This window comes from Dromiciops gliroides, chromosome 1, assembly GCF_019393635.1.
Source record: "Dromiciops gliroides isolate mDroGli1 chromosome 1, mDroGli1.pri, whole genome shotgun sequence".
Classification (NCBI taxonomy): Eukaryota; Metazoa; Chordata; class Mammalia; order Microbiotheria; family Microbiotheriidae; genus Dromiciops; species Dromiciops gliroides.
This window is the reverse complement of record NC_057861.1, coordinates 630,404,655-630,417,222: the sequence shown is the minus strand read 5'-3', so window position 1 is coordinate 630,417,222 and position 12,568 is coordinate 630,404,655. Positions and strand designations below refer to the sequence as shown.

Sequence of the window (12,568 nt, the reverse complement as noted above, 5' to 3'; positions counted from 1 at the left end):
GCAGGCGCGCAGGCGCAGAATTGCTCCGGGACTGAGGGGCACGGTGTGGAGGAGTCGTGCTTCTCTCTAACCACGCCTTCTCATCTCCAAATGGGCCGGAAGAAGTCTGCTCGGGGCTTCGGCCCCGACCGGGCCAAAGGCGGTGGCAGGCGGTCTCAAGGCTTTTCTCGGGCCGCTCGCTCCTTAGACAGCTTCACTGAGGAGGTTGAAGCGGCGCTTCTCGGTGAGCACCGGGGACGGTGGTGAGAGAGGCCACCCCAGGGACCGGGGTGGGAAGTGAGGGCCTGGGGTCCCAGGGATGGGGCGGGTCGTAGAGCCCCTGCAGGGACAATGGTGGGGGGTGGAGGGGTCTGGGGTCCCTGGGACCGTAAGGCTTCACCCAGAAATGGAGGGTCTAGGGAGGGAGTCTCAGGGGTGGGATGGCCCTTAGGGCTTCCCCAGAGACCCTTGGAGGGGGATGGAAGTGGGTTCGGAAGCTCCAAAAGGGGGGTGGGAGTGAGGTGAACTTGGACTCATAAAAAGTTGCAGGAATGGACCACGAAGTTGTTCTTCCTTCCAGTTTCTGTGGGGCTCCACGGTCCTTAGTGTTTGTTACACTGTTTGTTAAACGTCTTGTCATGGCTGAAAGGATACCTTTGTGGTGTGGCAGGAAACCATTCTACCGATTACTCCCTATCGCATTTGTTTTGGAATGGCCTTAATGGTGTGGTAGGAAAAGCCCTGGATTGGACGTCCGAGGACCTGAATTTGAATCTCATCTTTGTCACTTACTATCCCTGCAAATCCCTTAACCTCTAGGGGACTTTCATTTCTTTGTCTTGTTAAATGAAAAAGGTTGGACTAGATAGGAAGTTTTTAACCTGGGGTCTCTGAACTTTTTGAAAAATATAATTGGTTTCTTTTGTAATCCTATGTGCTTAAAAACATTCTTGAGAGGATGATGCATAGGCTTTACCAGACTACCAAAAAGGACACAAAAAGGTTAAGAACCCTAGACTACCAGCTCTGAATCTATGATCCAATGGATGGATGTGGGATGGAGAGGCTGATAGCTTGTTTCAAAGGGTTTGAGAAGCTCAGTTACAGGAAACAGAAGCAGAGATTTGGATCAGCAATAAGATCATAAATTTAAAACTGAAAGGGAACTTAAAACCCTCCGAGACTTTTCCCCAACCTCATTTTACACATGACAAAGCTGAAGTATGGTTAAATGACTTGTCCAGGATTTAAGGTGGGAATTGAACCCAGTTTCTCTTAACTCCAAGTCTAGTGTCCTACCCGCTAAGCCATGCTGCTTCTCAGATGGGAAGGAGAGGAAGGGAAGCTCCAGAGCCTTCCCTCTCCTGTTCCAAAAATATGCTTTTATATCTACCACTAAAGGAGCAGGGATCTGAGCTTTGTTTTGTGTGTGCAGCCTCTGTAGAAGAAGATGCTTCTGCTGAAGGTGCCTCTTCCAAGCTGAAACTGCCCTGCCCCCTGGCCATGTGGGAGCTGGGCCACTGTGACCCCCGGAAGTGCACTGGCAGGAAGCTGGCCCGCCAAGGTCTAGTTCGAACTCTCCGACTGAATCAGAGGTTCAATGGGCTGATCCTCAGCCCCATGGGCACCCACTATGTATCGCCGGCAGATAAGTATGGCTATGAATTTGTCTGGGTCAGGGTCCCTTCTAATAGGGTTAGCAGGATGTGCCCTAACCCACAGCAGAGAGTGAGTTCCTGAACTTGTGATTTATTGATTCTATGAAAGGCTGTCATTGATTAGATTGGAGCCATTGAATACCAAGCAAAGCCCCACATCATGGTCCCATAGAGGGAGTGGTCAAATGTTGGATAAGAAACTTCCCTCACTGATTGGCTTTGGCTTCCTGGGGAGACTGGGAGGGTGGGGAGGCTGTTTCTTGTAGACCAAGGATGAGTCAGTCCCACCGTGGTTGTCTTGTAGACAGCTGGTAGCTCAGTGTGGAGTTGCAGTCATTGACTGCTCCTGGGCCAAGCTAGAAGAAACTCCATTTGGGAAGATGCGAGGGACCCACCTTCGTCTGCTGCCCTACCTGGTGGCTGCCAACCCTGTCAACTATGGGCGGCCCTGCAAACTGTCCTGTGTGGAGGCTTTTGCTGCCACTTTTTGCATTCTGGGTAAGTTCTAAAGCGCAGAACTGTCCCTCTCTGCTTGATGAAAGGGAGGAGGACCGCTGTGGTCATCAATAGGCCTCTATTTCAGTGGGGTAGTCTCAGTGTACTTGGGGTATGGGAATTGGTATTTGGAGATTTCATATTTTCTTAAATTGCAGGCTTTTCTGATCTTGCTATTATCTTGCTACGGAAATTCAAGTGGGGAAAGGGATTTCTGGACCTGAATGGTCAGCTCCTAGACAAGTATGCAGCCTGCAGTGGCCCTGAGGAGGTGCTACAGGTTGAAAAGGAGTTCCTGGCTGGTGCTACAGAGAAACCTGAGGAGGACATAGGTGAGCTCTGGCAGGCTCCATCGATTCCCCTGCCTCCACAGGGCTTGGTCATCTTGGACAGAGTAGTGGAGTCTCTTACCAGACAATTTCCAGACACTTACCCTTACCTGCACCTGCTCATTTGAGACACAATTGACATCCTCCTTATTAAAGGATCACCTTATAGGATCCCCACTGCTACAGGAAACAAACTGGTCTGTCATTTCTGACCCTCCAAAATCTGGCTTCTGTCCACTTTTCAGTCCTGCTATTCCTTTTTTTGCTTCTACTTTCCAAACAAACTGGACTACTAGCTCTTCCGTGAACTCTGCATTCCATCTTCTGCCTTTGTGTATTTATACAAGTCATCACCCACACCTGGAATGCACTGCTTCTGTTGCCACCTCTCAGACTCCCTGTCTTCCTAAACTGTTCTTGGAGGCGTTCCCTAATTTGATCATCTCTCCAACCCCAGCAATTAGTGGGACACAAGGCTCTTGTCTTCCTCCTGCTGTTCTTCTGTGCGTACATGTTGTATCCCCCTTCTCCAACACAAGGAAACCTTTCCTACCACTTTTGTCTGTATATCCCCATAGCCTAGCACAATACCTTGTATATAATAGGCACTTAATGTTTATTGTGTTGAATTGAAGATGTTGGAGCTTTCTGCTTAAGTGTGGGGTAGAGATTTTTGACTACCTGCTCACTCTGCTTTGACATTTCAGATCCATTTGACGTGGACTCCGGTCGAGAATTCTCAAATCCTAACAGACTTGTGGTCCCTGCCAGGTAGGTTTTCATTCTTTGGTTTTGTTCTAAGCCCCTGGAGGGCTTATTTCCTGTTCTCTGGTGTGTGACTGACCTCATCCTGGACTCTTTTAAGATCTTGGGGACTTCATATATAACCTATATCAGATTTCTTTCTGTCTTGGGGAGGGAAGGGAGGGAGGGAGAAAAGTTTGGAACTAAAAATCTTATGAAAAAAATGTTAAACTATTTTTACATGTAACTGGAAAATAATAAAATATTTTTATGATTACGATCTTGGAGACTTAGATGTTGATTTTGCTTTTCTGCATATCAGCTGTTCACCTTGTTTTCCAGAAGTACTAACGACAGTGATGAAGAATCAGATGATGAAGGAGATTATGAAAGTGAGAAGGAAGAGGAAGAAGATGAGGAACAGGGAGACAGCAGTGATGATGAAAACCCTGATGAAAAGAATGGAAAGGCATCAACTTCTACAGTGAACAGAGATGTTTGGAAAGGAATCAAGAAAAGACAAAGAGACTGACTAGTGCTCAATACAGCTGTATTTTCCAAACCTGGGTGACAAACCTAGAAATGGATTAACTGGACGCGTAGAGACCCATTTGTTTGTCAGAACTTGGAATTGGTGAACTGTGCCAACCCTACTCAGGACCTGCAGAACTGGATATTTCCATCTATTTCAATGTTTTCCCCATCATTTAACTTAGCTGAACTGCTGGAAACTTTTGGGTGGAGTAAAGGATCTGCTGAGAACCCAGAGGACCTGTTGTGAGTCTGATTTTCTGGGTGTGCCCATCCTAGAAGACTTTGCTTTAGGATAATAGTGTGGTGGTGCTTCTTTGTGGTACAGCAGTCCTACAGAAGGCTGGTCAGCCATAGGTGGGGCAGGGGAAGACTAGGCTTGAGTGGGAATTCTGCAGCCCAGACTGTTAACTGTGAGGGCTTGGAAGTAGAGGGGAAGATGGGGCTTGAATCTGTAAGTACCACAGACTAGCTCTTTAGGCTAAGAGCAGAGAGGCAGGTGGTCGTCTGTGGCCTAAAGAATAGAGCCCTCTCTGGACTGGGCATATTTTCACAGGATTGTAAAATACAACTGGAGAATATAGAGGAAAATGACAGCACTGGTGCTGAGTGCCCAGTGAGATGATGAAGAACCTTTTGGGGGGGGGGGCTCCCCAGGAGATCAGTCTTCTACTAAGGAAGATTCTTCTTCTCAGCACTAGGCTCCCTCCAAGCACATATCCCAGATCTTTCATTTACTGGCTAGGCAACTTAAGGCAAGTCTAAATATTTCTGTTTCCTCATCTGTAAAACGATGGGACTGTACTAAATGATCTCTAGGGGCCCTTTCAGCCCTGACCTCTGTGGCCTTTCAGGGCCATTAGACTTGGTATCGTCCCTGGCATTTTCCAGTCAAGCTTCCTAACTACGATCATATCAGACTGTCCACAACAGCCTCACTTAGTCTACTTGAGGTCTGAGAACCATCTTCTGGCTCCTGTGATACAAAGTGGCTACCCAATTTGTCAGGCTTGAATCGAATTTCCTTGAAGAGAGTCTTTGGGAATCGGGGTTGAGGTTGTCTGGAGCTAGGGATTGACTGGGCAGGGGGAGCTGTCCTTTAGGCTCATCAGATCATGGTAGGGCTAAGTGAAGTAGGAGTAAAGAATTTGTTGTCCCTTCCCCTCCATTCCACCCCCTTGGTTCCCAGCCATACCACCTGCTTCCCTTGAAGCCTCCTCAATCAGCCTGCCTTGAGTGTTCTAACAGTTGCTTGAATGGGTCACTTGGGTGGCACTTTGGGGTTTCCAAGCATAGGGAGAGGTAGGGGCAATAGCTGTTACTGACAGGGGCAAACTTGGGCCCCAGTGGCCCCGGGGGTATTCACAGAAAAGGCATCAAACCAGAATTGACCTAGGAGAGGATAAAAGCTATCGTGCCCCACTGAGGCACACACAACACTGAACAAGGAGAAACATCACAAATGCCGACCCTTCCACAATGACCACTGAGGTTACACCAGAAGGATTGAACAGGAGTTTCTGATGAAAAGACCGCATGGACCTGGACATCTTGATGTAGATAATTGCAGCCGGGGGTGGGGAGGAGAAGTGGAGCGTGAGGGCGGCACCACCCAGAGAAAAACTGCTCAATCATCTCCCATGCTCTTCTCCATCTCCTTGAGTTTCTTCACAAACTCCTGTGCTTCTCTGTCCATCCTTCCCTCCAGCATCCTCAGTGCTGACTTCACTAGGAGAGATTATCCAGCCCAGGTTAACTAAAGTCAGGCAGGGTTCCCCTTCCTCCCAGGAAGGCCCCAAAGGGCCAGGACTTGCCTCCCTTAGGGTAAACCCTGCAAGCTTCACAGGGGTGAGCTAAGGCCAGGGTTTGAGGGAAGTGGTCGTTACCATTGGCTTTGGGCCTGCGGAGGTGAAGAGTGGTTGGCTGCATGCTTCTCACACTGCTTCCCACTTGGGGCCTGCTAAGCCCACTGATGTTGCTCAGGGCCAGGACAGCCTCCCCAGCGAAGTCATTGGTGGACAGCCAGTCATGGTCCATGACGGTGAAGACTACACAGGCAGCCCGATGGCGGCACAGCTCGGCGGGGACTGAGCTGGGGCACCAGGAAGAGAAGAGTCACTGGGGACAAGTGACCGGGGTTTCATGCTGGGCAGATCGCCAGAGCAAAACTGCAAGTGGGGTTCAATCCCCAAAATGGTTTAACTAAATCACCAGGGTCTCCCTATGGCTGGGCAGACCCTGAAACAAATGAGGACAAACTTTGAAGGACTCCAAAGGGTCTGATTGGTTGGCCAGAATATATGCAACTGTCCAATGCCATTCCCTTCGGCTAATACTGGGGAAGGGGAGAGGATGTGCAGGCAAAGCTAAGACAATTTGCAGAGAGAAACCCAGCCCTTTCCTGGGGACTCACAAGTGGAACAGCTCATCATACACAGGGTGTAGGGTCTTGGTCTTGACCTGGGTCCTCTGGCTTCGGGCCAGCGGGAAAACATGGTGGGGACAGAGCTCCACAATGACAAAGGGGTCGCTCAGGCCTGGGGAGGAAAGAGGCAGGAGGTGAGCTCAGCTGGTCTGTTGGGATCTCTTCATTCCCCCAAGCTTCAGGACTCCCTCCCATCCCACCCTGCCCTGGCTCCTTCACCGCTTCTCACCATTGGCATCCAGAGCAATTAAGTCCGCAGCATGTAACACCTCCACAGCCAGCCGCTGTTCCGCTGCCTCGTAGTAACACCTGACACTCAACCGTCCATACTTATTCTGCTCCATTGATCTCTGGGAGAGAGTTGTCCCCCCACCCTGCCCCAGAATGCCAAGAGTCAGCTAGGTTTGGGGCAGCCAGGTTGGGCCAGATGGACAGTACCAGGACTGGTCAGGGGTGGGGACCCTACCTGTTTGAGCTTATCCAGGTAATACTGCTCAATGCACTCATTGGTGGAGCATTTGTTCAGGCGAAGTTCCTCCTCCAAAGTCTGCCAATAGCAAGTGCCTTAGTCTAGAAGGGCAACTGGGAGGTGGCTCCCAGGCTGCCCAGCACCCACAGGGCCTAGTCTCAGCTGGGAAAAGAGCTTCCAGGAGGTTGGGGGTGGGGGGCGGGGCTAGGCTAGAAATGACAGGAAGACCAGCTACTACTCCCAATGAAATGAGATCCCAGGGGTTGAGTAAAGCTCCCCCATCCACCCCCCACTCTGTTCCAACTGCTTCTCCCTCCTCCAAATCCAGGGTTCACCTTGTAGTGTCCATCCCTCAGGCTCTCCAGGGGCAACCCTTGCCCTTCGGCATGGAAAAAATCCACTAAGGCCTGAGGAAAGAGAGGCATACATTGAAGGGGGGGGCACAGAACCTCCTCCCTACCCCTCCAGCTGCTGTGTATACAGGAGGATCCAGACATTCAGCCCAGGCCCACTCACTGGCAGGGAGGCTGTTGAATGGGACTGTGTCTGTCCCCAGAGACTCCTTTGAAGCATCACCATGGATGGAAGAGACTTTACTACAGTCTGGGCCAGCGGTGCCTCTGAAGAGGCAACTGTGAGGTCATGTATGCCCCTCAGCAGGCCGCTGCCCCAGCCACTTCCATGTGTACCAGAAGCCAGCCATAAATGAGCCTGCTTTCCTCCCTTTGGTCAAGGAAATCTCTCCCCTCAGTTACAACTCACTAGCTCTCATTCGTGAACCTTGAGCCTCCTTTGAGATAGTCAAATCAATTCTTAGTTGCAATTTAGGACAAATCCTTCGACTGTTCTCCTGTAACACCCTCATATTGCCAAGAACCTGAGGACCGAATCTTGCCTACGGTTCAATAAAGGCATGCCAGGGTCAGGACTGAACTGAGCCATTTGCCACCATCTGGCATGCCCCTTCCTCTGGGGATGCCCTGCTTCAGACCAGCTTGACCAAATGTCTCCAGCTGCCTCCTGAGCTATGCCCCTCCCCCTCAATTCCAGCCCTATCACACTGACCTCCAAAGTATAGTAAAACCTTCTGTAGAACTCAGCAGACACATCTCTATTGGCCCCCAGAGTCTGCAGAATGACCTGAAGCAGCAGGTCCCAGAGAGCTTCCAGAACCCTGGGCAGAAGAGGAGAGTGTTTATGTATTGAGGTAGACAGTGGAGGGGGAGGGATAGGAGCCGAGGAAACAGGTTCCCACTGGAGGTGGCCTCTCTCTATCTGCCCTGGGCTGAACCTCTAGCAGACAGGGCTCCCCGGAGGGTAGGCTCTGAGAGGCCAAGGACAATGACCATAGACGTCTCCCAAGCTGGGGAGAACTGGGCTAAAGGCAATGAGGAAGGTTCTTTGTCTGAACTAGGGAAAAATGAACTGGGATCGTCTGTTTCATTAACCTGTCAGAGTCCTTACTTGTGGCCTTTGGATGTCCCTCAAACCATTGGCCTTTCCCTTCCCACCCCCGCCCGACTCCCTCCTGCCCCACAACCGTATTGTGCCCTGGATATCCATAAACAGGCACACACAAAAATCTCATTTTTCCATCCAGAATGCCCTATCTTCAACATCAAGGTTCTGTCAAGGGTAAGAAGGCCCCTCTCCCTGGTATCTGCAAAATTAGGGGGTGGGACTAAATCATGGGATCCTAAGTTGGTGCTGGAAGGGACCTTAGAAACCACCCCAATCAGTCAAGTGCAAAATTAATCAAGCACCTACTGTGTGCTGGTGCTAAGCGCCAGAGAGTCAGTCCCTGATCTAAAGGAGCTCCGATTCCCACAACCCCCTCATTTTCGTATTTAAAACTATAGCCCCCCACAGCCCCACCCCCCTGGAACCCTGCAAGTACCGGCAGAGGTTTTCCTTCACCAGTGAGTCACTGAGAAGAATCAGCTTGTCATCCAGATACTTCATGAGAGGGGCTATAGCCTGAGCAGAGAGAGGGGTGGAGGGAAGACCCAGTGAACAGAAGTCACCATCTTTGGGTGTTTTTCTTTCCTGCTTCCCTGTCCTCGAAGACCTTACACTGGGCATGCTTCTCCCCTCCAGCCTGGCCTCTCCACAGCACGCAGAGATGAGCCTGGTTTTCTTAGCCCTGAACCCTAACTTCTAATTGCTTTAGACCCTACTTCTCAACAAGAGCAAGCACTGGACTAGGAATCAGAAGATCCATCTCCAACTCTTATTATCTGTGTGAACATAAGCAAGTTAGTACCCTCCTTGGTTTTCCCATCTGTGAAAGGGAGATAATATTTCCACTATCTACCTCACAGCATTGTGCAGAAAGATGATCTGAGCCACAGGGCACTGTATAGACAACATCAGTGACAGCCCCTATTAGAGGGAGCTATATGTTGCAGGGGAGAGAGCATGAATTCAGTAATACCCGAGTTCAAATCCTGCCTCAAACACTTCTTAGCTGTATAACACTGGGCAAGTCACAACTTTTATCCAACTCGGTTTCCTTGCCTGTAAGATGGGGATAACAGCAATTCCTCCCTCAAAGGGTTGAGGTAAGGATGAAATTAGATCATATCTATAAAGCACTTAGCCCAATGCCTGGCACATAGCAGGCACTGAATCATGCTTATTCCATTCCATTTCTCTGGCCTATGGGATGAAGTATGATTTGTCTTAGAGAGCCTTGGCTGTGTACGGGGACTCACCTCTTCATTTTGGATCGAGTCTGGTGACAGGCTGATATGCTGAACATACTTCTTAATGTCTCCTACCATCTAGGGGAGAATGAGAAAGTGACTGAGGGAGGTGTCCCAAGGGGGAAGAAATGAAAGCACCCTGGAAATGGGTGTATCCTGCAGGCACAGCATGCCCCGACCCCAGCTTGCCCAATCAGATGGGCACAGCCTCACCTTGGCCGTCAGGTGTGCAATCATGTTCCGGGCCTCTCTCTGAAGGTCCTCATCCATAGCCAGCAGTCGGTTCTTCAGGGCTCTGGGGAGGCCCCCTGGTGACCCCCCACCTGGCTCTGGCCACTCCAGTCCCCGAAGCACCTGCCCTGTGGCTTTTCGAATGTGTTCCACATTGTTCAGGGCAATGCAAAGCTGACAGAGGACAGGACAGGACAGGAGGGGGCAGGTGACCACTACTATCCTCACAATCCGGTTAGGAGAGGCCACTCTGAAGGACCCAGACCAACCCCTGAATCCCTAGGGACTTTGTTTTGTGGCTCCCCCACCATTTCCTTCACCCAGCCCCCCCCCCACTCCCCCGGAGGCTCACCGGCTCACTCACTGCTTCACCCATGGCCAGGGGCCGTGAGTCCACCTTCCTCCGAACCAGCTCTGGGTAGTATAGAGCAGCCTCACAGATATCCTTAGAGGGAGAAGAAATAAGCCTTCCACCTCGCCTTCAGACCCAGAGCTCCCCAAAGATAATGCTTTTCTCTCCCAGTGTTTGGCATGTCCTCCTCCCCCTGCCCCTTCTTCTGCTAGGCCAGGGCGCCGCCCCCTCTCAAACTGGAGACTCTCTAGGACAAGCCCCCAATCTGGGCTTCACCTCGGTGAGCTGAGTCACTAAGTCCAGGGCCTCAGCTGATTCGGGCCAGGCCAGTTGAGCCCAGAGCTCCTGGGTCTGGGAGAAGCAAAGGGTGGCATCGGCTGCTGAGCTGCTGTGTTTGGAGGTGGCATCCACGGGCTCCAGCTGTGGTGAGGTCGGGGGGGGGGGGGGGAAGGGGACAGAAACACAGCCATGCATCATGCACTGGTGCTTCTCCTCCAGGGGCAGACCCTGCTCTGGGCATTTGTGAGATCAGATTTAGAACCTGAGGGGGCTTTAAAGGTCATTAGTCCAATCTCCTCATTTTAAGATAAGGAAACTGAGATTTAAATAAGTTCAGTGACTTTCCCAACTTCAAGTTGCACAATCAGAATTTGAATCCAAGCCCTCTAACTCAATATCAAGTAGTCTGTCAATCGAATCATGTGGCCTTTCAATTGTCCCCAAACCTACTACCCTCCACCCTCCACCCTCCCCCCCTCCAAATCAGCCTTGGGTAGGAGCAACTGAACTTCTTCCCCTACATGCCTCCTAGGGCCTCAGCTCCTCTGCTCTGTGAGAAGAAGATAAAAGGGCCAATTCTTCACCTAAAAGGGAGGTCCTGGGTTGGGGGAGGTGATGAATTAAAGAGGCTGCCCCTCTCCCCACCCAAGGCGAGGGATAAGGCAACTGAACTACAGAGATGCCAGCCTCACCACCCACCTTGTCCACATCTACAGCTCTCTGGAGTCGCTGACGAGTCTTGTCCCGAAGGGTCTGCAGCCACAGGTGGATGGCTGGAAGGAACTGAGTGTGGAATCCTGGCAGGGCCAGGGCAGAGCTGTCCCTAGGGCAAAGAGAAGAGGCTGAAGGATCTTGAAGAAGGTCTTGGATCTCTTCTCCCTCCCTGCTTCAATCTCCCCCCAAGTAAGTTGTCAGGTGATGATGAGACTCCCTTTTTTTATCATTCAGGATAAAACTTGGGAACTGGAATAGAGGCAGGTAGGGGGCACAGTAGATAAAACACCAGTCCTGGATTCAGGAGGACCTGAGTTCAAATCTGACTTCAGACACTTGACACTTACTAGCTGTGTGACCCTGGGCAAGTCACTTAACCCTTATTGCCCCATCAAATATATATATGTGTGTGTGTGTGTGTGTGTGTGTGTGTGTGTGTGTATAGCCCCACCAAATTGTCCCACCAAATATATATATATGTGTGTGTGTGTGTGTGTGTGTATGTCTTCGAAGACAGGGAAGCAGGAAATAAAATGTTCTAAAGCAAGGAAGACTTCCCGGAGGAGGAAGGTATCCATATGGGGGCTGGTTCCAGGTTGAAGGTTGGGAGTACATTGAGGTTTCGGTCTACAGGACTTAATAAAGAAAGGGAGGAGGAGGGATCTGGAGGGTAGCAAGGGTCTAGGCTTGGTCGTAGAGGGAGAAAGAAACCTCTAGAAGCGTCTAGGATATGAGGAACATAGGCTTGGGGATCCTACCCCCAAACCTTTTCCCACCCTCTGGAGGCACATAACATGTCATTAGAACTACCCAGGAGAAAGGAGAATAAAAGCTTACTTTTCTATACCATTGCTTCCTATCTACAATAACCTTTCCCTACAACATCCTAGGAGGTAGGGGGTGCAAGTCTTAGCATTGGAGAATGCTAAGAATTGCCGAGACAGGAATTCACTCACTTGGTGGGGAGGTAGGCTCGGAGGCGCTGAATCTCTGCCAGGGTGATGTAGAGCTCAAAGAGGCCTGGGGCGCTACCCAGCTCCAGCCCAGCACTCAGCTCCTCCACTGGAGCCTGGACCTCTTCAGCCACCTGCTCCACGGAAGGTACTCACTGAGCCAGGCTTCAGCCAGGCCCATGGAGCAGTTTCTTAACTACTGCCTTGCTTCAGGCAGCTCAGTACCACGGAGAGCGGAGCAGAGAAGAGGAAGGGAGGAGAGGGATAGAAGAGAAAGGAAAGGAAAAGAAACAGAGAGGATGAGGAGAAGAGAAAGATGAAGGAGGAGGAGGAAGAGAGAGAAGGAGAAGAGATGGAAGAAAAAGAGAAGTGAAAGAGGAGAGGTGAGAAGAAGGGGCAAAAGAGAAAGGAGAAAGAAGAAAGAGAGAACAGAGGAAGAGAGAGGAGGAGAGAGGTGAGAGATGGAATGGGACCACGCGGGCAAACCCACTTTATGAAAATGTGAATTCACCTACAAGATAAATTGAGCAAGCAGCACACTTCACAGCCCCCTAGTATTTACAAAGGGTTTCCGAATGGCCAACCATCCCCCTCCATACATTTAGAATAAGATTCAATTTACATGCAACTTTTTCTGGATTGTGCCTGTTGGGGCCCAGCCATTCTTGAAGAATGGATTCCTTGTTCCCAGAGAGCTAAGGCAG

The 12,568-nt window shown here is 50.6% G+C and overlaps 2 protein-coding genes across 3 annotated transcripts in view; one reads left to right on the top strand and one right to left on the bottom strand.

Annotated features, from left to right (window-relative positions):
• The first annotated feature begins 3 nt into the window (after positions 1–3).
• Positions 4–3,973, top strand: TSR3 (TSR3 ribosome maturation factor). The gene is made up of 6 exons (XM_043969436.1): positions 4–223; positions 1,415–1,631; positions 1,942–2,135; positions 2,291–2,464; positions 3,169–3,232; positions 3,548–3,973. The coding sequence occupies exons 1-6, from the start codon at positions 91–93 to the stop codon at positions 3,735–3,737; spliced, it is 972 nt and encodes a 323-aa protein (XP_043825371.1). The 5' UTR covers positions 4–90; the 3' UTR covers positions 3,738–3,973.
• Positions 3,974–4,111: 138 nt separating this feature from the next.
• Positions 4,112–12,568, bottom strand: part of BAIAP3 (BAI1 associated protein 3) — an 80,167-nt gene continuing 71,710 nt past the window's right edge. For both annotated transcript variants that reach the window (XM_043969368.1, XM_043969361.1), the window contains exons 21-34: positions 11,868–11,998; positions 10,897–11,020; positions 10,195–10,338; positions 9,919–10,011; positions 9,549–9,740; positions 9,345–9,413; positions 8,528–8,607; positions 7,696–7,804; positions 6,966–7,037; positions 6,628–6,708; positions 6,391–6,535; positions 6,150–6,273; positions 5,623–5,828; positions 4,112–5,464 (exon numbers count right to left, since the gene is read on the bottom strand). In XM_043969368.1, the coding sequence (XP_043825303.1) occupies positions 5,364–5,464; positions 5,623–5,828; positions 6,150–6,273; positions 6,391–6,535; positions 6,628–6,708; positions 6,966–7,037; positions 7,696–7,804; positions 8,528–8,607; positions 9,345–9,413; positions 9,549–9,740; positions 9,919–10,011; positions 10,195–10,338; positions 10,897–11,020; positions 11,868–11,998 (1,671 nt within the window). In that variant the 3' untranslated portion in view covers positions 4,112–5,363. The remainder of the gene's footprint in view (positions 5,465–5,622; positions 5,829–6,149; positions 6,274–6,390; positions 6,536–6,627; positions 6,709–6,965; positions 7,038–7,695; positions 7,805–8,527; positions 8,608–9,344; positions 9,414–9,548; positions 9,741–9,918; positions 10,012–10,194; positions 10,339–10,896; positions 11,021–11,867; positions 11,999–12,568) is intronic.

Excerpts from the sequence above, each read along its gene's own strand:
- TSR3 (XM_043969436.1), top strand. The coding sequence starts at position 91 with ATGGGCCGGAAGAAGTCTGCTCGGGGCTTCGGCCCCGACCGGGCCAAA. Across the intron at positions 224-1,414 it reads GGTTGAAGCGGCGCTTCTCG|CCTCTGTAGAAGAAGATGCT; the intron begins GTGAGCACCGGG and ends TTGTGTGTGCAG. Across the intron at positions 1,632-1,941 it reads TATGTATCGCCGGCAGATAA|ACAGCTGGTAGCTCAGTGTG; the intron begins GTATGGCTATGA and ends GTTGTCTTGTAG.